We start from the raw sequence: 24,085 nt of genomic DNA, 5'->3' as shown, positions 1-24,085 counted from the left end.
TGGCTTCTGGTTAGCGCGTATAGTGATGGTCGTGGACAGAGTAACATCATCAATGCACTTGCTGATGTAGCTGGTCACTGATGCTGTGTACTCCCCTAAGTTGGCAGAGTCGCCATCAGTTGCAGTCTCCCTGAACATGTGCCAGTCAGTGTGCTCAAAGCAGTCTTGAAGAGCAGAGATGGTTCCTGCTGGCCAGGTTTTCACCTGCTTCTGAACTGGTCTGGAGCGCCTGATGAGCAGTCTGAATGCTGGGATTAGCATAACAGAGATGTGGTCTGAGTATCCGAGGTGGGGACGGGGCTCTGCCCGCTACACGTCGAGGATGTTTGTGTAAACCAGGTCCAGCACGTTCTCCCCCCCCTCGTTGCAAAGTCCACGTACTGCTGGAATTTGGGGAGCACTAACTTAAGGTTAGCGTGGTTAAAATCACTGGCGACAACAAACAGTCCATCAGGGTGTGCATTCTGCAGTTCGCTAATAGCGAACAGTTCACAGAGCGCCTCCTTAGCATTAGCGCCGGGGAGAACGTAGGGACAGAGGTGAATTCCCGTGGCAAATAAAATGGTCTGCATCGAACAGCCACAAACTCCACTAGTGAGGAGCAGTGTCTGGAGAGCAGCACAGAGTTCTTACACCATTCCGCGTCGATGTAAGCACACAATCCACGCCCTGCGAGCCTTACCGGAGAGGGCTGCGTCTCTGTCCAGGCGAGCCCGTCCAGCTTAATGGCGGCGTCTGGCATTCCATCAGTGAGCCCTGTCTCTGTGAAGACATACGCGTAAGAGACTCTGTACTCCCACCGAGTATTTCGTTGGAGTCGGATGTGGTCCAATTTATTGTCCAGGGAGCGGACGTTGGAGAGCAGAATGGACAGGAGAGCCAGCCAGCTGGTGTTTGCTTTTTGTCTGGCACAGACCCATCAAACAGATCCACAGCAGATGCCATTTCATTGGCTCTTCTCTCATTCCCGGAATATCTGGACAGTGAAGATGCATTTATCAGGATGCTCTTCATTGACTACAACTTGGCATTTAATACTATCATCGCCTCAAAACTAATCAATAAGCTTCAAGTCCTTGGCCTCAGTACCTCCACGTGCAATTGGAGCCTCGATTTCCTTTCTTGGAAACCCTAGTCTGTTCAGAATGGCAAATACATCTCCTCCACAGTCTCCACCAGTGTAGTGCACCACAGGGCTGTGTGCTTAGCCCCTTGCTCAACTCACTTTATACTTATCACTGTGAGGCTAAGCACCGCTCCAATGCCATATTCAAGTTTGCTGACAACACCACTGTCATTGCCGAATCAAGAGTGGTGACAAGTCAGCATATAGGTGGGAGATTGAAGATCTGGCTGAGGGGGTGCAGAGCCTCTCACTCGAGACCAAGGAGGTGATTATTGACTTCAGGAGGATGAAGCCAGAGGTCCACGAGCCAGACATCATCGGGGATCTGAGGTGAAGAGGGTCAGCAACTTTAAATTCCTAGGTGTTATCATTTCAGAGGGTCTGTCCTGGGTCCAGCACACAAGTAACATTACGAAGGAAGCACAGCAGCACCCCTACTTCCTTAGAAGTTTGCAAACATTAGACATGTCATCTCAAACTTTAACAAACTTCTATGGATTTGTAGTGGAGTGTATATCAACTGGTTGCATCAGGCCTGGTATGGAAACACTAATACTCTTGTATCAAAAAGCCTACAAAAAGTACATACCCCATTTCCAGAAAAGTTGGGATATTTTCCAAAATGCAATATAAGCAAAAATCTGTGATATGCCAATTCATGTGAACCCTTATTTAACTGACAAAAGTACAAAGAAAAGATTTTCAATAGTTTTACTGACCAACTTAATTGTATTTTGTAAATATACACAAATTTAGAATTTGATGGCTGCAACACACTCAACAGAAGTTGGGACAGAGTTAAAATAACATTGAAAAGTGCACAGAATATTCAAATAACACCGGTTTGGAAGACTCCACATTAAGCAGGCTAATTGGTAGCAGGTGAGATATCATGACTGGGTGTAAAAGTAGCGTCCATCAAAGTTGGGTCATGGCTCACCCCTTTGTGCCAAAATTCGCGAGAGAATTGTTAGTCAGTTCAAAAAGAACATTTCCCAACACAAGATTGCAGAGAATTTAGGTCTTTCAACATCTACAGTACATAATATTGTGAAAAGATTCAGAGAATTCAGAGACATCTCGGTGTGTAAAGGGAAAGGTGGGAAACCACTGTTGAATGCGCATGATCTTCGAGCCCTCAGGCAGCACTGCCTAAGAAACCATCATGCTACTGTGACAATTATAGCCACCTGGGCTCGGGAGTACTTTGGAAAACCATTGTCACTTAACACAGTCGGTTGCTGCATCCAGGAATGCAACTTGAAAGTGTATTACGCAAGGAGGAAGCCATACATCAACTCTATGCAGAAACGCCGGCGAGTTCTCTGGGCCCGAACTAATCTCAGATGGACCGAAAGACTGTGGAGCCGTGTGCTGTGGTCAGATGAGTCCACGTTTCAGAAAAAACGGGCGTCAAGTTCTCCGTGCCAAAGATGAAAACGACCATCCTGATTATTATCAGCAAAAGGTGCAAAAGCCAGCATCTGTGATGGTATGGGGGTGCATCAGTGCCCACGGCATGGGTGAGTTGCATGTATGTGAAGGTACCATTGACTCTGAGGAGTATATTAGGATTTTAGAGAGACATATGTTGCCATCAAGGCGACGTCTCTTCCCGGGACGTCCATGCTTATTTCAGCAGGACAATGCCAGACCACATTCTGCACGGGCTACAACAGCGTGACTTTGTAGACACAGAGTGCGTGTGCTTGACTGGCCTGCTGCCAGTCCAGATCTATCTCCTATTGAAAATGTATGGCGCATCATGAAGAGGAGAATCAGACAACGGAGACCACGGACTGTTGAGCAGCTGAAGTCTGATATCATGCAAGAATGGACAAAATTTCCAATTGCAAATCTTCTACAATTAGTATCCTCAGTTCCAAAACTATTAAAAAGTGTTATTAAAAGGAAAGGTGATGTAACACAATGGTAAACATGCCTCTGTCCCAACTTTTGTTGAGTGTGTTGCAGCCATCAAATTCTAAATTTGTGTATATTTACAAAATACAATTAAGTTGGTTGGTAAAACTATTGAAAATCTTTTCTTTGTACTTTTGTCAGTTAAATAAAGGTTCACATGAATTAACATATCACAGATTTTTGTTTTTATTGCATTTTGGAAAATATCTCAACTTTTCTGGAAATGGGGTTTGTAGTGGATTTGGCATGCTGGTGGAACTCTTGTGGCCACATCCTTCTGGTAGAACTGTGCACACACTCCAGACATAGTCTAAAATGTTTTGTACAACTGCAACGTATTTATAGAGTCACAGAGCACTGCAGCACAGAAACAGGCGTTTAGTCTATCTAGTCCATGCCAAACTGTTCTGCTTAGTCTGTACGAACCCAAACATTTAACCTGTAACTCTAGATCTAGACTCACTCAACATCAGCGTATTTACTTATCGATATCCCTCATAATTTTGTATAGCTCTATCAAATCTTCCCTCTTTCCCTGATGCTACAGGGAATAAAACCCTAAACTATTCAGTTTTCCCTATAACTCAGGTTCTCAAGTCTCGGCAACATCCTTGCATTTCTCTGTACTCTATCAGTCTGAGTAATATCATTTACTTGCCTTCTCCCATGAAGGAGCTTCAGAAGGGATTTGAGGAGAAAGTTTATTCTTAAACACTGATTTGCTCCGTGATAGTAGGGATGTGGAAGCTTTGGAGAGCGGTAGATATCTGGGCATGAGGCCAGAAGGCTCTGACCACCTAGAAGAGTAGAAATAGTACTGTTGACACACCTGTGGCTGTGGTGACATGAGTGATGCACCATCAGTAACTCTCTGAGACGTGAGGTGAGATATTGGCTTTTATTGACTGGAAGAAAGACAAGCAGCAATTGACCACCATGCTACATCCTGGAGAATGAGGGCAGGCTCAGGCCTCAGTCGCCTTTATACTGGGGTCTGTGGGAGGGGCCACAGGAGCAGTCAGCGGGGGGGGGGGAGGGGGGCGTGTCCAGACAGGTGTATGGAGTTCACCACAATGGGATAACAGATCAGGATTCTTGTGCAGCGATGATATCATTTACCAAACATACTGCCTTGTCATTAATGGGAGGTTCTGGCTCAGGGACCTGTTTCATTGGCCAGTTCTACCTTTGGGATCCATCCCATTGGCTAGTTTTCCCACATATTAAATGAATTACTGACGAGTTTAGAAACGGTTCTATATAAGGTAGAAGTAGAAGGTTCCAAAAATTTCAGATCCCAACAGGCAAAGCATCCCTGCCAGTAAACTCAGGCATGCGAATTTGTTTTCATCAAGCACAACGCATCAGATTGTTGACACAAGTCCAGGAGGTGCGATTAAAGCAGATGAGCCGATGGAAGTGAGCTGTACTGTGATTATCACGTTATCACCCTCAGAGGTGCATCTTATAGGGGCTGGAAATGAGTGATAAAAGCTGCCTTTCCCTTCCCCATCAGACTGGAAGTCGGGGAAAAGGCAGGACTAAGTGCCCGTATATGGAGAGAGAGGATTTTTAGCCAACTGAGCAGTTCTGCAGTGTATCAGCCAGACAATTCACTCCGCTGCATCCTGCTCAGTGTGATGTTAAGCCAAAGCTAAAAGTAGATCTGGAGGGCAGCTACAAATACAATTACCACAAACGAGGCAGGACAATGGAAATTGCTTCCAGCATGCAAAATAGTTTACAGCTCAAGAAGGTGAACTGTTCCACACAATATCCAGAATCTACAATAGCCGAAAGACAAAGCAGAGTCAATGGTAGAGATGTGTATAGTCAGAAAACTCAGTGTGGTGCTGCCAACTCCTAATGGACACATTCCTGCAAGGCAACCTCTGACACCAACTGGCCAAGCTTCGCATTCATGCTCCTCGTCACTATCAATCAAACAGCTTTCCTCACCCAACCCACAATTCCAGGCTTCTCCTCCGCGGCTGGTTCATTCAATCTGCGAGGATTAAACTTCAATTCCTGAAAATCCCCCTGAATGCAGGTTTGCAACAAGTTCAGGTCAGTGTATGCCCCAGGGGTCCAGGAGGAGTGTTCACAACTGTCTTACGTTTGATTGAACAAGAAACCCAAGGCAGAAGACGACGGGGGTTGGGGGTGGGATCTGAAGGTGTAAGCTCCCACCAGGCAGCAGTGTGGTCAAGGTAGTGCCCTGGATGTAGGGCTGTCACACCCATCAATGGGGGGGGGGGGGGGAGAGGAAGGGGATGGGCAGATGAAAAGTAAAGAGAAATTGATATTAGCAACAAGTAGAAAGTCATACAGAAGCATCAATAAGATTTGTGTTCAATCAATGACAGCTGTACAGAAAGATAATGTTGTTTCTCAAGATCAATGGAATATGAACAACTGAAAGAAACCACAGCCTGTAGATAATTCAGACATTATTGGGAATAGATCTCTACTGGCTGTAGCAGGTGACTTCTAGGGGTACTTTGCGTTTTCTAAAGCATGTGATGTTATTATGAAGTGAATGGGAGACGAGGAAGCACGTAGTTAACTTCATGGTGCCTCTGGGGAGAAGATCAAGGTGCACTGAAACAGTTTCTACATGCCTCAAGCTGAAAGTGCACAAGGGCATCTTCTGAAAGAGCTCCATCTCATCCACGTTAAGCACCATTCCGAACAGCAGTTCATTTCCTCACTGATACATTTATTTTCCCTAGGTACAAGATTTGCATTTCTTGCCTCCTCACAGCATAGCTATCATGTTGATTTTCCCATTCCCTTGAAACATCCAAACCAGATGTTCTGGAAGATCCACCACACCTCTTGCTTTATTTAATATCGTGTCGTCATGATTTTGCTTTTCCCTGAATCAACGTGAAACCAAGAACTCCCGCTTCATCAACCACCTTCATTACCTCCTTGAAAAATGTAATCAAGTTAGTAATCAAGACAGGACTTGCTGCAGAGAAAGCCATGCTGACTGTCTCTAATTAAGCCATGGTTCTCCAAATGCTTGTAAATCCTATCCCTAAGGATTCTTTCCAATAGCTCCCCTTCCTTTGACATCTGTAGTTACTAGGATAACCACATTGTCTCTTAAACAATAGCTACTCACCAATCCTCTAAGATCTTGTCTGTAGCTCAGAGAGGGCATGAGAATCATGGTCAAAGCCCCAGCAAACTCCTCTCGTGCTTCTCTCAATAACCAGGGGTATATCCCATCAGGTCCTGGGGATATCTATCTAAATATTCAAGAGACCCAACGCTATCTCCTCCTTTTTCTCAAGGTGCCCTGGTACATCAGCATGCTCCACACTGTCATCCATCTTTTTCTCCTTGTTAAATACTGATATAAAATACTCACTTTGGATCTCATTCTTAAAATCCCATTCCAAGTACATGTTCCTTCCTTTATCCTTGAGTAGTCCCACTCTTTCTTTAATTATCATCTTGCTCTTAATGTAGGTGTAGAATCTTGTTAATCCTCCTCATGAATTCTTGCTGCTCTTGGAGTGTGTTCAGATATTAACCTATTTGTCTTCCATTGACTGTCAATACCTTTACTTTCTGCTGAAAACCCAACAAGGTCTCAGTATGAACATTGTACAGTCGGCCGTCCTCATGCGCGAATTCAACCAATCGCGAATCGAGAAAACCCGGAAGTGCTCTTCTAGCACTTGTTGTTCGAGCACGTACAGACTTTCTTTTCCTTGTCATTATTCCCTAAACAATGCAGTATAACAACTAGTTTACATAGCATTTACATTATGTTAGGCATTATAAGTAACCTAGAGATGATTTAAAGTATACAGGAGGATGTGCATAGATAACTGTGGATCGGGATCGAAAAAAATCGGAAGTTCTCTTACTATGTAAGTCAGAACAGGTATATCCGGTATTATTTAGCGTCAGTTAGTCAAACGTTTGTCTAAGTATATAGTACAGTCAGCCCTCCTTATCCGCGAATTCCGCATGCAGGGATTCAACCAACCGCGAATCGCGAAAACCCGGAAGTGCTCTTCCAGCACTTGTTGTTCGAGCATGTACAGACTTTTTTTTCTCGTCATTATTCCCTAAACAATGCAGTATAAGAGCTATTTTACATAGCGTTTACATTGTATTAGGTATTATATGTAATCTAGAAATGATTTGAAGAATACGGGAGGATGTGCGTAGGTTACCGTGGATCAGGATCGGAAAAAATCGGAAGTCAGAACGGATACATCCGGTATTATTTAGCGTCAGTTAGTCAAATGTTTATCTTAGTATATAGTACATACTTTACATTTCTATGCATATAAAACATATATGAGCGTATATTTCAGCGCCGGGAAGTTCCCGAGTTCGATCCAGGGACAGATCGCTCCCGAGTGCGCTGTCCACCGTGCCCAAAACCCAATAATTAAACCACTGCGTTGCTTAGTAATAATTGCAGCTTTCATCGGGGCAGGGCCTTTCTCATTTCATCCTTTAAAATTGTTCCGATCGTTGACCGACTGTAGCCTAACGCTTTTCCAATGACCGATGGCGTTTCACCTCTTTCCGATCGCTTTATTACTTCCACTTTATTTTCAATCGTGATCATGATTATTTTCATGAGCAGAAACACTGTGGATTCAGAGCTCCGACACCGTGCCTTAATGTCCATCGCACTGAGACAGGTTAAATAAGGTCTGGGGTTCCGCTGGGTCCTAATGTCCACCGCACTGAGACAGGTTAAATAAGGTCTGGGGTTCCGCTGGGTCCTAATGTCCACCGCACTGAGACAGGTTAAATAAGGTCTGGGGTTCCGCTGGGTCCTAATGTCCACCGCACTGAGACAGGTTAAATAAGGTCTGGGGTTCCGCTGGATCCTAATGTCCACCGCACTGAGTCAGGTTAAATAAGGTCTGGGGTTCCACTGGGTCCTAATGTCCACCTCATTGAGACAGGTTAAATAAGGTCTGGGGTTCCGCTGGGTCCTAATGTCCACCGCATTGAGACAGGTTAAATAAGGTCTGGGGTTCCGCTGGGTCCTAATGTCCACCGCACTGAGTCAGGTTAAATAAGGTCTGGGGTTCCACTGGGTCCTAATGTCCACCGCATTGAGACAGGTTAAATAAGGTCTGGGGTTCCGCTGGGCCCAAAGGCCCACCGCATTCAGACAGGTTGAATAAGGGACTTGAGCATCTGCATTTTCTGGTATCCACGAGGGGTCCCGGAACCAATCCCTCGCAGATAAGGAGAGCCGACTAGCTCATTTATAACAAAGTGCTCTACTGTTTTTATGCACACTTTGAAGTCATAATTCTCCTTTGGGATGGTAATGATGAATTTTGAGCCAGAGAAGACAGAAAAATGGGATTGTGCTATTTGTAAACATGGTAGAGCAGAGGTGGGGATGTGGGAGAGCTGACCCAGTTGGGATTGCTGTGGACCTGCAATTTCCAATGTGAGAGGCGGGCAAAGTGGAACTACTGTAGAGAGCAGCTGCTTGGGAAACCTAGCGTTGTGCTGGTATTAGCAAGAGTTTTGACAAGTTCTGTGTTCCTGTGGGGTGTACAGGAGATATGGTATGGTATTTCCCAGCTAGAAGGTTATGAATCAGTCAGAAGAGGGATGGTGTGATGGTCTGAATAAACTACCTAAGTTGCAAGCCAGATCAGGAGGGTAAGGGCAAAGCAGAGATGAATGGCTCTGCAAGGACAAGATGGGCTGAAGGTCCTCCTTTCGTGCTGTAGTTTTCTGTGACTCTATGAGTGGACATCACCAACACCCTGCCCTGGTCCACAATCAAGAAAGCTCACCTCTACTTTCTCAGGAAGCTGAAGCTGACCCCTTTGACCCCCCGCAGTTTGTTTTGCTGTACCAGAGAAGGCATCCTACTTCGACGTGTCACAGCCTGGTACGGCATCTGCACTGCAATAAACTGCACAGAGCCGTCGATGTGGCTCAGAGAAACCAGGCTCTCTACACTTCTCACTGCCTCGGTAAAGCAGCCAGTACGACCAAAGACCCCACCCAGCCTGGACATGGTCTCCCCCCATTGGGTGGGAGATATGAAAGCCCGAAAGCACATACCACTGGGCTTCTATCCTGCTTTTATAAGACCGTTTCCTAATAGCATGAGATGAACTCTTAACCTCCCAATCTACCTGACTATGACCTGCTGCACCTTACTGTTTACCTGCACTGTGACAACTTATTCTGCATTCTTTCCCTGTTTTGACTTGTACTACCTCAATGGACTGTTGTGATGCTCTTTGTGAACGGTATGCAAGACGGGTTCTCACAGTACCTCAGTACTTAACAGTAATAAACCATCAATTATCCGGGATCTCACTGTCCAATAAACCCCTTATTTTCCCATCTCTCCCAACTGCTTCCCCATGGGAAGAAAGCAGAGTGTTATCAACAGTATTCCATTATAACGTGTGAGCATCCTTTGTTTGTATTTGATTTTTAAGCAGGTCTTGGCCACCACAACCTCTGTACTTTTGCATAAACTATTTTATACCCTGTACTCCAGGACAACCAATGTCGGGAACTTACTGCCTGTTATGCCACTGGTGTTTATGGCATCAGTGAAGGTCCTCCATCTCCGGCAGTGTTCAGGCCTTCCTTCTTCATGCCAGAAGCTTCCCCTCACTTTTCAGTCAGCCATGTAAGGAATGCCATCGGTCTCAAGTGTATTGCTGTTTCCATAACAGTTTTGTTTCACCAGTCAGGGTTGTTAGCCCTGAGCTGTACCCTCAATCCTGGAGAACTAGTGGACCACTCTTAGTCTGACCTCCAAGGGTGACCCGACCAAGAAGCAGAGCATAAAGCCCGGGCTCCAGCCAACATGGCTGTCCAGGTCATTGAGGCAAACACGCCTGCAAGCCGTGACAAAGTTGTGGCCCTCTTGGAGGGAATGCTGGAAGGATTAGTGGATATCTGAGGAAGTATAGTTTGGAATCTGGCCTACCTACCTGAGGGGGAGAAGAGGGAAGAGGCTCTATGTTTATGGAGTATTTAGACACCCAGCCATGGAAGGCTGCAGGCCGGGTGTGAGTGGTCTGGATGGTGCATTATGACTGGCAAGGAAAGAGAGCCCAAGAACTGGTTTCCATACTGCAGGACCCTGTCACTGTTGATGCTCTTCTCAAGAGATTCTGCAATGCCACACACACACGTTCTTGTGAGAGAGAGCCAAGTTTGAGGTTTGGACGAATTTATGTTGGCATCAGCTTTGTTTTGGTACAATGGTTGAGATATTTGTGTTAAGGAAATCCTGAGTGACTTTAAGGCAGTGGCCACAAAGAGGCAACCTCAGCCTTAGGCTGATCTGTGGGCAGCACTGATCAACAGAGCTCCCCGCTCCTGACCCCTCCCCGTTGGCTGGCCTCCCGCTTCAACAACCCTCCCCTTCGTCTGCTCCTCCCCACGCCTTCAGCTCACCTTTTCCCCCTGATTAGTTCCTCCCTTCGTTCCCAAGCGGATGACGAAGCCCAGGCTGTCGTTTAGCTGAGGGAACAGCTGGTTGGGCAAAGCATCAGCAGCAAGATGGACTTCTGTATCAGAGTGTTATACAACTCATCTAATCCAGAACCTGACACCAGCCCTGGCTCTCTATAAGTATCTTGCTCTTATCCTGGCAACACAAATAAGGAAGTAACAAAATTAGTAACAGACACAATTCTGTCAACTATATTAAGGCATAGGCTTGCAAAATACCTGCACTACAGCAGCTTAGGAAACAGCAGCCAGCATAGAATTAGAACAGGACAGAATGTTAACAGGAAGGCAGGCTCAATGAGGAGTGAGGAAAGAAGTGCAGTCCGGTGGAACATAAACAGCAGCATGAACTGATTTGGTTGGGTAACCAAGTTTGTGTTTTCTCTGCAAATGTTCCAAGACAAGGCTTATCGGTGCTACAAGAACCCCCAGCTCTGTCAATCCTCTGTAGCCCCAACACTTCTGCCACCTCAACCTGCCTCCAGCTTCTGACCGTAGCCCTTCCTCACCGACAAACCTTTCCAGAGTCACTTTAACCAGAATCTGTCCAAATACGACAGCAGAATATAGCATTAATGGTAAGTCGCTTGGCAGAGTGGAGGATCAGAGGGATCTTGGGGTCCGAGTCCATAGGATGCTCAAAGCAGCTGCACAGGTTGACTCTGTGGTTAAGAAAGCGTACGGTGTATTGGCCTTCATCAATCATGGAATTGAATTTAGGAGCCGAGAGGTAATGTTGCAGCTATATAGGACCCTGGTCAGACCCCACTTGGAGTACTGTGCTCAGGTCTGGTCGCCTCACTACAGGAAGGATGTGGAAGCCATAGAAAGGGTGCAGAGGAGATTTACAAGGATGTTGCCTGGATTGGGGAGCATGAGAATAAGTTGAGTGAACTCGGCCTTTTCTCCTTGGAGTGACGGAGAATGAGAGGTGACCTGATAGAGGTGTATAAGATGATGAGAGGCATTGATCATGTGGATAGTCAGAGGCTTTTCCCCAAGGCTGAAATGGTTGCCACAAGAGGACACAGGTTTAAGGTGCTGGGGAGTAGGTACAGAGGAGATGTCAGGGGTAAGTTTTACTCAGAGAGTGGTGAGTGTGTGGAATGGGCTGCCGGCGATGGTGGTGGAGGTGGATACAATAGGGTCTGTTAAGAGACTTTTCGATAGGTACATGGAGCTTAGAAAAATAGAGGGTTCTGGGAAACCCTAGTAATTTCTAAGGTAGGGACATGTTCAGCACAACTTTGTGGGCAGAAGGGCCTGTATTGTGCTGTAGGTTTTCATGTTTCTGTGTTTTCTATGTTCACTCCCCCCATGCCTTCCCTCCTTTGCATCTCCTGGCCTGTCCGCCCATCTCTCTTCACGATCTTTCCTCCCCGAACTTCGGTTAATAAATGCTCCACTGTTCTTTTGTCTGTCACTGCTCTGCTTTCTGATTTCCAGCTGTTGACAGCTGCTATCTGTAACTATTCGGCCTCCTTTGAACTTTCTGTTTAATTCAGTCCCGTTGGAATTTCTGTTTAAAGGAGAACGTGCCCAATTTCTACAGCTGGTACACATGCCCGGAGTCCCCGTTCCTAGTGCCACTCCAGTGAATGCCTTCTCCAAAGCTGAAGCATCGTTCCAACGTGGGATGCCAGGAATCTGACATAAATCTGTTGCCAGCTGAGCCATTGCTTTCTGTCAGCTCAGTGTTCATTACTTCCGCCCGAGCTTGTGCTTCGTTGCCTGTGTTTAAGCAATTTTAACAGTGTCTGTCCATCTTCAAGCCTGGCCCCTCTGCCTCTGACCTTCATTAAAATCTCCATTCAGCCTCTTGTCTTTCTTTGCCTCCTTCCACTGGTTGGTCACTGGAGCGCTGGCAGGGGGCTCCGTAAACTTCCAAAGAGATTCCCATCTGGAATAACCAATCTTTACCAAGCCTATATCTATTCGCAGGCAGTAGTCCCGAATTAAAAGCAGAAAATGCTGGAAAATCTTAGCAGTGTCTGTGGAGAGAGGCAGTGTTCAGTTTCCATGGATATTGCCTGAACTCCTGAGTGTTTCCAGCACATTCAGTTCTTATTTCTGAATTCCAGTTTCTATCGTTCTTTTTTGTTCCTGTTTCTTGTTGGTCTGAATATTGGGAGAAGGTGGGTTCTTGCCCCATTATGGTGCATTGAGGTTGGATGCAGGTTGAGGTAATGGAGGTTTTGAGGCTGAGGGGGCAGTTGACAGATTTGGGGGTGCTTGTCACGTTGATAAGCTTTGTCACGGACCATTTGTATAGAACACGCAAGGAAAGGTGAAGTCTCCTTCAACCTGAAGAAACTCTCCGCTCCTGAACATCAGACCCACATCTTCCCTGTTGTGGGCTGCTGTTTAAATGAGAAAGTTTTTATACTTGCAGCAGTAAGCCTGAAGACCTGCAGGTACATTCAGTATTTTAAGAACAGCTTCTTTCCTTCTGCCATCAGATTTCTGAGTGGCCCATGAACAATACTTCGTCATTGGTCTTTTCGTGATATTTGTTTTATAATTTCTTTGCCTTGCTCTCTACTGCTGCTGCAAAACAACAAATTTCCCGACTTCTGTCAGTGATAATAAACCTGACAGTGATCCGTTCCCTGCAGTGGCTGGGCAGGTCTGTATTGTGTCAAAGGTCGGGTCCGCAGACCTTCACCGAGCCCTCCTCCCCACAGAGTGCTGTAGCCCCCCCACTGGAGGGTTAACTTGGGATGTGGGTCATTGCTTTCATTTGACTTCCTTCCCCTGCTCCTCAAGCACGAGTCTCATTCCCTCATTTTGTGGTTTCTGCACCAGAAAAAAAAGTCAATTCACCCCCAGCCCCTTCACTCCTGCTCCCAGTCCCTTGTCCCTTTACCCCTGTCCCCTGTCTTCTGCTCCCGGTCCCCTGTCCCCAATAGCTCTACCCCCTGCCCCTTTACTCCTGTCGGCAGTCCTCTGTCCCTGCCCCCGTTCCTCTATCTCTATCCCCTGCCCCTTTACCCTTGAATACTATCTCCTGTTTGCTTTACCCCTATCCCCTGTCCCTTTACCCTGTCCCCGTTATCTTCTGGCTGTACCCTGTCCCTATTTTCTGTCCTCTGACACCTGGCAGTTCAGTGTCGGTAGTTTGGTATGTTCTGGGACACACTGCATTCAAAGTGATATTCAGGATCTGAAATGAATAGTTCTTTTTTTAAAATTAAAGCTTCATGATTTTGTACAGCGCAGAAACCAGTCCTCCATCTACCACGTCTTTGACCGCCATCTGTCTGCACTGATTTTGTTTACCAACACTTGGTCTATAGCACTTGGCGATTCATGTGGTCGTTTAAATACTACTTGCATGTAAAAAAAAAGTTCTGCCCCTAGCACGTTGTCAGACTGGACAACACACACAAAATGCTGGAGGAACTCAGCAGGTAAAGTCACTGCTGGATATTCAGTACATCAAGTACTGCTGGACTATCCCACAAGGGAGCCACTGGTCTTATTATATACTGTCGTTGTGTTGTAACTTGGACTTGTCGTGTACCATTGCACTGAGACTGTGCGTGCTCCAGAAAAGGTGTGAGCGATTGTCTTGGACACTTTTGTGTTTGGAAGACCCTGTTTTGGACATTGGTAATGTAGAATAGAGGTGTATAAGAGGATGAGAGGCATTGATCGTGTGGATGGTCAGAGGCTTTTTCCCAGGGCTGAAATGGCTAGCACGAGAGGGCACAGTTTTAAGGTGCTTGGAAGTAGGTACAGAGGAGATGTCAGGGGTAAGTTTTTTTACTCAGAGAGTGGTGAGTGCGTAGAATGGACTGCCAGTGACGGTGGTGGAGGTGGATACGATAGGTCTTTTAAGAGACTCCTGGATAGAAATAGAGGGCTGTGGGTAACCCTAGGTAATTTCTAAAGTAAGTACGTGTTTGGGACAGCATTGTGGGCCAAAGGGCCTGTATCGTGCTGTAGGTTTTCCATGTTTCTAATATTGCACCTCTGGTTCATTGATAAGGACTAGGCCCAAGCCATCGGCTCGCCTGTGGCAGCTGACCAAGAGAGGAGACACTGAGGTGGTGTGGGAGAGTGTCTTTGGGGCACACTAGAATCTGTACCTGGGTTGGGGGCTGGCCTTTCCTGCTGGTGCTGCCCTCCACTGTTCGTTCAGTGGAAGATCGAGCTGGATCGGTATAACTTACTATCAGTTCTAGAGTCATGCCACTCAGGGACTTGAGCTATATAATTAATTTTTCTTTGTGACCGTATGTTTTTTCTGAAGTCATAACCATATCTGCTAAATGAGTTATTTGTTCTATGTGCAGTGTGTTTTTGCATCTTTCCCTGGAGGAGTGCTTGTTTGATTTGGCTATATTCATAAATGGAAGAATGATAATTAAATTTGGAGGGAAAATAAATTGTCAGCATTTCAGGCTGCTGAAGAGTCTCACCTCAAACTGTAGACTGTTTATATCCCTCCGTAGATGCTGTTTGACCTGATGAGTTCTTACAGTAATTGGTGTGTGTTGCTTAAGATCTGTTTATGGACCTGTCAGACTGTTTTCCAAAAAACAATCTCTCAGTGGTTGGTGTTCAGTTCTTCATTTAATCTTTTCTAAGCCTCTTACTTAGTACCCTAAATCAATTTCACACATTTTTGCCAGTAGGAATGGTCTGTGACCCCTGTCCCGTCTCTTTACTCTGTCAGGGAATGCCAGGATAACGTGGATTAATTGTGGCACTTCTCTGCATGCCAACAGAAGCCAATGATGCAATTGTTAACACTTAGGTTCACTAGAATGAGCCTGGCAGTGAAGGGGTTTACATAAAGGGAGTATTTGATAGCTCTGGGCCTGAACTCACTGGAGTTTCTAAGAATGAAGGGGAATCTCACTGAAATCTTTTGAATATTGAAAGGCCTTGATAGAGTGGATGTTGAGAGGGTGTTTCATACAGTGGGTAAGTCAAGAACAAGAGGGCACAGGCTTAGAATAAGAGGGTGTCCTTCAGAAAAGAGAAGAGGAGGAATTTCTGTAGCTAGATGGTGGTGAATCTGTGGAATTCATTGCCACAGACGGCTGTGGAGCCATGTCATTGATAGGTTCTTGATGAGTAAGGACATCAAAGGTTGTGGAGAGAAGGTAGGAGAATGGGGTTGAGAGCGATAATAAATCAGCCATGTTGGATTGCGGACAGACTGGATGGGCTGAATGGCCTAATTCTGCTCCTGTGTTTTGTGGTCTAACTCCATGTTCATAGTCCAGGTCCTGCACTGCCTACTAGAACATCAAACCCACAATGTTGCTACCTGTTGCTTGTTTTTAACCTCTGGGATGTAGGCATATCAGTGGAATTCTCTGAGGAAGAAAGGAAGCATGACTTTTAAAATCTGGTCATGGGGGGAAGAGTCTGGTGAGGTGGTCAGCCAGTGATGGGAAGCAGAGTCAGCAGTCTTCCTCCAACTGTGCTGAAGGACTTGTTCATCCTTCAGCATTGCTGTATCAGGAACCTTCCCTTCCCTGCTCTTGGCCTGGCCTCACTCTGTACTGTGCTTCAAGGCTGCTCTGTTGAGTTGAGGGCAAGGACAGTTCATCTGCATGAGCTCCTGCAATATTATTGAATTAAAAATTTGGGCATGCGTTCATTCCTACAAATGACAAGAACTAGTTTGTCTCGCTCATCTTTTTGTAATTGTTGTAATATGCTTTCAGTCCTTTTAATTTCAACCCTGGAAATGTATGGGTACCATATTGAATAATCTCTTGTGTACTTTCCAGTTTAAGGACAAAATTCACTTGTGAACATCTCTTAAAATGAAACCTGTCCATTATCCAGGTACAGACTGCAATGATCAATTGTAAATGGACCTGGGCAGTGATTTCCATCTGCTGAGGTATGTTTTAAAAGAGTTTGCATTTGTAGTGAAGAAGCTCTTTTCTTTCCCTAGGTGTGGTGAGGGGTTTAATCTCCAAGATGGTGGCCCTCTCATTGAAGATCTGTGTTCGCCAATGCAATGTCATCAAGACCATGCAGTTCGAGCCCTCCACAGTGGTGTACGACGCATGCCGCATTATACGGGAGCGTGTTCCAGAGGCGCAGATCGGGCAAGGTGAGGCCGTGTGTCTTCTAGATGAAAGGAACTTGCTAGTTTTGGTGTCATTGTGGCAGTCACCTTTCTACTGTTGTAACACACGCTGAGCCAGGGTGCTTGTGGCTATGTCCTCACGCCATCTGGTATGACACAGAAGATTTTGGGAGGCGTCACGGTAGTTTTTAAGGATAACCCAGAAGATTGGCCGGAGGGGTGGTGGAGATGGGTGCGGCATCTGGAGGCACACTGCTCGTGAGGCACCAACGGTCAGTGACACTGAGGGGCCGGAGCTGCTGGAGTTGGGAAGAACCCGGAAAGTTACAGAGTGAATCCAGAGGAGAGGGAGCCAGGCACCGGAGATGCACGACAGCAAGAATGTTATTGAGATGTTGCTTGTTGGAAGGGAATGCAGGTCGTTGATGGAACCTGTAAATGAGGTGAATCAAGGGCAGGAGCAGGGAGCACGGCGAAGGGGAGGGTGAGGATTACCCTTTGACTGTATCTGATGCTATGTGCCTGTTGTGCTGGTTCAGGTAAGTTTTCCATTTGCATGTACTTGTGCAAACAACAAGAAACTCGACTATGACCGGCTTTGACTTTGAGATAGAGGAACAAAGGAAAGCATGTCAGGGCTAGGCTGGAGTTCTGATAAACACTCAGCTCTGTCACCTCGAGACATGTGAATGCTGTTGATTGAACAATGATTCTTTCCTGCCTTTCAGCCTCTGATTATGGTTTGTTCCTGTCGGATGAAGATCCGAGGAAGGGGATTTGGCTGGAATCTGGTCGGACATTGGATTATTACATGCTTCGTAATGGGGTAAGCCTGGCCGTGCTCAGCCTTGAGGTGGGAGCTTATCACCGGTCGTGCCGACTCCCCTGAGACCCAGATCCTGTTAAAATACACAGTGGCGACAAAGATGGACGAGAGAAGTATATAAAGCCGCAAGAGGCAGTGACAGTCTCTCTTCTCAGGGTAGAAATGCAAATGCTAGAGGCCGTAGCTTTACGATGAGGGGAAAATTTTAAAGGAGCTTTTCAAGGTGAGTTTTTATACATGGTGTTGGGTGCCAGGGGCATCCTGCCACGGGAGGTGGTGAACGCAGATAGAATTGCAATGTTTAAGAGACAGTAAAGACAGACTTATGAACTAGCCTGGAATGGAGATATATCGACCGTGTGCAGGCAGATGGGATTGGCTTAAACTGGTATCATGGTCACTGGCTGAAAGGCCTACTCCTGTGCTGTACTGTTCTGCAGCGAGTGTTAAGGACAATTTCACGGGCAAGGCGGCTTTGTCAAAAAGCTTTTTCAACTCCCTGGGGGTGATAGAAAATAGTAAAAATCTGTTTCCAATCGCTCGTCCTTTTGTGAAGTCCTCTTTGTATATTGTATACTTGGCTCATTTAGTCAGAATTTGATGTTTTTTCTTGATCTCTCAAACAGCGAGGATAAAGAGAGGGAATTACAGAATAACTGAATATTAAAATATTGTGACTTGAGGTTTTCTGACTGCCAGTTATTGCATGCTTTTTAACATCCCAGTGAATCTTTTTGTTTTTTTTTGTGTATGCATATATTTTGGAAAATTGAAGCAATACTTCAGTTGCTGAGCTATTTGATGCAACATACCGACTGCTTGAAGCATTCAGCAAGTTAGGGAGTATTCCTTGGGAGAGAAACAATCTGTGTCAACTTTTCAGTTCAAGAACCTTCCATCAGATAGTTAATGGATTAGTGTTAGTTTTCCAAAATTCCTGAGATTCAGGGAAGGGTCATTTAGATTGCAAGTGTCAAATGTAACTGCTATTCGAAGGGGAGGAAGACAGAAAACGGGAAGCTCCAGGACATTTAGCTGTAATTCGGAGAATGTTGGAATGAATTTAAGGACATTCAGGATTATCAGTCAAAGTTGACATGATTTTCTGAAAAGGACATCATGTTTGGCAAATGTATCGAAGTTCTTTGAGGAAAGAATGTAATGTGGGAACCAGCTGATGTTGCAATAATTAAACTTTAGGACAGTTTTGCACACATGGTTCATCTCCTACCTGTTCCCCAGATTTTTCTAGCACCACCTTGAGTGCCCCTTGGAATTGTCAACGCATGTTGACAATTCAACATGCGTTCAAATTCCTTATGTTGGGAAAAACAGGAAGATCACCCATTTGATCCACCATTTCCATGCCAATCAGTAGGCACTCTTTCATTTTAATCCCCCCTCATCATTTGGTCCATAGCTTTCTATGCCTGGGTGATTCTAGGAAATTGTTAAGTGCAATTAGTAACCCTGCTTTCACCACTTTCTGTGGCAGTGTGTTCTTGGTGCTCACCAATCTCTGGCTGAAAAATGTTTCACTCCGCTCCTCTCTCATTCTTTTCATCCTGACCCTCAATCTAAACCCTCCAGTTGTATTCTCTTCCAATGGGACACTTCCTGCAGTCCACCCTCCCGATATCACTCACAGCTTTATATACTTCTGTCCCAGGGAAAACAGACCCATCCTCTCCAGTTTCTCTTCATGTGAAACACACCAATCCAGGCGTCTCCTCTACACCCTCACCAATGCCATCACGTCATTCCGAGAGCAACACGCACACAATGCTGGAGAAACTCAGCAGACCGGGCAACATCTGTGGAAATGAATGAACAATTAATGTTTTGTACTGAGACCCTTCTTCAGGACTCATCAGTGTGGTGACCATAACTTCACACAGCACTCCAGCTGAGATCTGGCCAAGATTTTATAACATTGAAGCGTAACCTTCCTACTCTGGTATTTACTGCCCCAACTAATGAACTTGATACCCCGTAGCTTTCTTAACCACCTGTGCTGCCACCTTTGAAATATCCTTGAGGATATTTGGATCTGGATTCATGGTGTATGTCTTGGTCTCATTTGTACTCCCAAAGTATGTCAGGTTTATCAGGACTAAACTCTATCTGCCATTTTTCAGCCCATTTCACCAATACATCGATGTCATCCTCTACTCTGGCCACTCTCCCTACCGTCAACAACTCCACCCATCTTCATATCGTCTGGGAACTTACAGATCTAGCCTCCCACATCCACACCAAAATCACTCTTAGATACGGCAAACAGCAGGGATCCCAGCACCAATCACTGAACACCACTAGTCACTGGCATCCAATCACAAAAGCAGTCTTCTGCCCTCATCCTCTGGCTCCAGTTGTTATGTTAAGTTTGGATTCAATTTACCAGCCTGCCCTAGGTCCCACGTTGGGCCAGTCTCCCAAGTCGGACCTTGACAAAGGCCTCACTGTTGGGTCCATATAAACCACATCTACTGCAGTGTCCTCGTCCATGTCAATGTACTTCGTTACCAGCTCAGAGTTTAGTCAGCCTGGCTGGACAAGTTGTGCCCTTGACCAGGCCATGCTGTCTATCTCTGATTAATTCCTGCCATTCCCGGATCATCAGTAGCCTCCCTACTCGAGATGTGGAGCTCACAGGTCTGTCATTACCAGGCTTTTCCCTGCTGCTCTGCTTGCGTGCTTCCTCCCCTCCAGTTACCTGGTACCTCAGATGCTGCTACTTCAGAGAATTCCAATATATCAGTCAAATATATTTTCCTTTCATGATTACTTTGAACTTTCCAGAAGTTTTGCTGTGATGCCTTTAATACTATCTGCTGAGATTTTCCCTCTGACAGGTATGACACAAGGCTGTTTGTCTCCCTCCTTTGCTAAAAGGAGGTAGTGACTCAGCCTGACTGCATTTAAATGATTGAAGGGCCATTGTCTACACCGAGCGCTGGGATCTGTGTCACACTCCAGTGCCTCTCAGTCTTCTCCTCAACACTCTATGGAGGAGTGCACACCTTGCACCTGGGGATGTCCCCAATCCTCCTCGAGCTGAACTGAGCTCTGGAGCTGCCCCTGCGAGCACTCTGTGTCCCCTCCTCCCAGTGCAAACACAGAATGTACTGCAGTGATGTTGAATTACTAGAGGGAGATGGCTGGGTGTTGACAAGATTAATCCACAGATTGGTGAAGGTGTTTCCAGGGGCTGACTGAATGTATTGGTACTGGTTTATTATCATTATATTAGCCAAGAAATGGGGAAACGCTTGTCCTGCACATTGTTTATACAGACCAAATCATTACACAGTGCATTGAACTAGAATAGGGTAATAACATAACAATGCAGAATACAGTGTAAAAGCTGCTGAAAAAGTACAGTGCAGGATACAGCACAAAATCATAATCAGGTAGATTTTATCTGTCTCTCCCTTCCTCCCCAGAAACCTCCCTATTTAGTCCTAACCTTATCACAGAACAATCTACAATGACCAACTAACCTATCCCATAAGTCTTCAGCTACATTACTGTGGTGCCCTTTTGAGGCCAAGAGTCTATCTTCTTTTTCATGGTGATGGCAATACCCACAGTCTGTCAGGAAAGCAGTGAAGGGAGTTGCTGACATTCAGATTGATTTTCATTCTCTTCTTCAGGATGTTCTGGAGTACAAGAAAAAGCAAAGGCCTCAGAAAGTGAGGATGCTTGATGGAGCTGTGAAGACAGTCATGATTGATGACTCCAAAACTGTTGGTGAACTTCTCGTACCTATCTGCAGTAGAATAGGTTTGTATTTCACCCATCCACTCTGGTCTGAAGGCTGACTTAATGTTCAGCTCAGCTTGGAGTGCATTTGAGATGTCGTTTTGTCTGCTGGACAAGTGTTTATGAGCCCGGTGTTCATGTACTGCTGATCCAGTGGTGCAAGTGATCTCTATGGATTTGGTCTTCAAATGGCCAACAAGGTTTAAAGCAGTCCAGACAAACAGAAAGAGAACATCTGCAAATGCTGACTTGGTCAGTCAGTGGACGGGGACAGGAGAGTTACAACAGGTCAGGAAAATCTGACAGAATATCTCATGGTCTCCCTGCCCTAATACCGAGATTCTGCTTCTCTCTGTCCTTCACATTGCTGTGTGTTCTGGTGTCTGGATCTATTGTCTCCCCATCACTTTACCAGAATATGGCCACTGGACAGTTCTCCTGATTCTCAAGGGTCCCTCAATTGGATATGACATTCTTGCCTGGATCCAGCAGTGTAATGTGAGTAGAAATGAAAGGCTTGCATTTTCATAACATTGGTCGTGACCTCCACGCTCCCTACACTCCCCGAGAATGCAGTCATGGCCGCAGGGTAAGAAATGCCACAGCCATTCACCGATAAACTCTAGTCAGATGAAGCCCAGCTGTGTTGATCGTTCTGGTCACCAGAAACAAAAGACTGCTTTGTTGAAGGGAGATCCACCTAGTCCGCCACCCTCCACCACACTCGCTCTGACACTGAGCTGTGTCTGCTTCAACACCTGCTTCCTCCAGTCATAGTGGCAACTCCGTGGGCACGCGCTCTGCCTTCCTTCCGTGCAATAACTGTAATGGTCGTAGTTTTAATCTTATTCCGAGCCCCCTTGTCAATTTTTATTTCCATTACGTTGATGACCTGGTTGGGTATGCTCGCTGAACTACAGAGAACCGGAAAGGATTATTGTTTTTGCCACCAATTTGCACTTGCAATCATCTTCACATACTCAATATTTACATCTCTTTTTCAGGGGACGGTAGTAAATCGTCTGCTGTAGTTGATGAGGCTCCAAGTGGCATCTCATCTATTTCCCATACACCTGCTCTTGCCCTTTCTCTCCTTTCTCCTCTCCAACCAGAGCAGTGGGAGAACAACTAGCCCCTCAAACCTCATCTGTCATTCAGTAAGGTCGTGACTGTTCTGTCAGTTACAGCTTGGAGGGACAATACCTTGATGGTTGAGGTGTGCCAAATGTAGGCAAGTGGGACTAGCTCGGGTAGATACCTTGATCACTCTAGATGAGATGGCCCAAAGGACCTGCTTCTGTACAGGATAATTCTGTGATTGAACCACCACAGCTCTGTGGGGAAATAGTCCCAAGAATTTACAATCCTCTGAAGTTTTTCCTCCTCATCTCTGTGTGAAGTGAGCAAAGCTTTATCCTGGGGTAATGATGCAGTGTTTCAGATTCCCCCACCTGAACAGACATTCTCTCAGCATTCACCTTCTCATTCTTCTCAGCTCACTGGGTGGAGACTGGATCTGCTCATCCTTTCTTCTTGCATCACCTCCATCCCAGGAACTAACGCTGGAAACACCCAGCTGGTTGGCCCACATCTATGTAGAGAGAAACAGAACTACTGTTTCAGTATGTCCAACGCTTTTTGTGTGCAGTTGTCTGTGCTGCCTTCAGCACAAGTAGATCCTTTGTTGAATATGCAGACCATCGTAATCCAGGTGCAGTCCCACCAGAGTCCTGGAAAGTTGTTTATTTTATAGCTGTTTGTTTGTTTAGAAATACAACGTGGAACAGGCCCTTCCAAACCAATGAGCCGCCCTATTTAACTCTAGCCTAATCACAGGACAATTTGTAATGACCAATTAGCCAACTAACCCTGTATACCTTTGGACTGTGGGAGGAAACCAGAGCACCTGGAGGAAACCCACATGGTCATGGGTGGGACGTACAAACTCCTTACAGATGGTGCTGGAATTGACTCCGATGCCCCAAACTGTAATACGATGATGCCCCCGTTGTGTTAAAGCTTCTCTTGTTCTGTGTGGTACTCCCTGCAATAGTTGTCAGGATTCCTAAGTCTTCCTAATTCCCAACTAAATGGCTCCTAAGGCAATTATTGGACAACCACCCTTCCCTGCAGCTATTCCCTTTTTTTCTCTGCACCCTTGGCCCTCTCTGCAGAGTAAAACTGAATTGCCAACTTTCTAATTCTGACAAAGGCTCTTAGTTTGAAATGTTGACTCTTTGTCTCAATGCAAGTGCTATCTGACCTGATTGGCTCTTGCCTGACGAAGGGTCTCGGCCCGAAACGTCGACAGTGCTTCTCCTGTAGATGCTGCCTGGCCTGCTGTGTTCCACCAGCATTTTGTGTGTGTTGTTTCTGGCCTTGTATGTTTGAGACAGAGAGGAGCTAGGGAGATCTGCATGATCTCCCTAGCTCTTCCTCGTATTAGTTCCTTTACACCTGACAGCACTTTGACAGTGCAGTGCTCTCCCTCCACCTGCAGGTCCGGAGTCGAGACTTCTGACATGCGTGGTCTCACTGTAAAACTGCCACCATGTCACTCTTACAGTCTCTCACCTTGTACCTGGGTTGATGGTATTGCTTTAATTTCAGGCATCACCAACTATGAAGAATATTCATTGATCCAAGACATTATTGAAGAGAAAAAAGATGAAGGGACTGGCACGCTGAAGAAAGATCGAACCTTATTACGGGATGAAAAGAAGATGGAGAAGTTGAAAGCAAAGCTGCACACGGATGATGACTGTAGGTTCATGGGGGCAGTCAGTGCACTTCTTGTCGTCAGAGTTATTGGGGCTTAGGAAATTAGCAACAGCGATAAACTGATGTATTTACTCAGAAGAAAGAGTACTCCAACCCAGATGTCCTTGTCTAAAGC

The 24,085-nt window shown here is 45.8% G+C and overlaps 1 protein-coding gene across 5 annotated transcripts in view; it reads left to right on the top strand.

The window, feature by feature from the left end:
• tln2b (talin 2b) overlaps positions 1-24,085 on the top strand; it is a 352,925-nt gene that overhangs the window by 116,394 nt on the left and 212,446 nt on the right. For all 5 annotated transcript variants that reach the window (XM_059945979.1, XM_059945982.1, XM_059945978.1 and 2 more), the window contains exons 3-6: positions 16,461-16,622; positions 17,327-17,424; positions 21,081-21,210; positions 23,800-23,952. In XM_059945979.1, the coding sequence (XP_059801962.1) occupies positions 16,487-16,622; positions 17,327-17,424; positions 21,081-21,210; positions 23,800-23,952 (517 nt within the window). In that variant the 5' untranslated portion in view covers positions 16,461-16,486. The remainder of the gene's footprint in view (positions 1-16,460; positions 16,623-17,326; positions 17,425-21,080; positions 21,211-23,799; positions 23,953-24,085) is intronic.

The sequence above is a fragment of the Hypanus sabinus genome, chromosome 21 (genome assembly GCF_030144855.1).
Source record: "Hypanus sabinus isolate sHypSab1 chromosome 21, sHypSab1.hap1, whole genome shotgun sequence".
Classification (NCBI taxonomy): domain Eukaryota; kingdom Metazoa; phylum Chordata; class Chondrichthyes; order Myliobatiformes; family Dasyatidae; genus Hypanus; species Hypanus sabinus.
The sequence above is the reverse complement of the archived record's forward strand: the minus strand, read 5'-3'. Positions and strand labels throughout refer to the sequence as shown.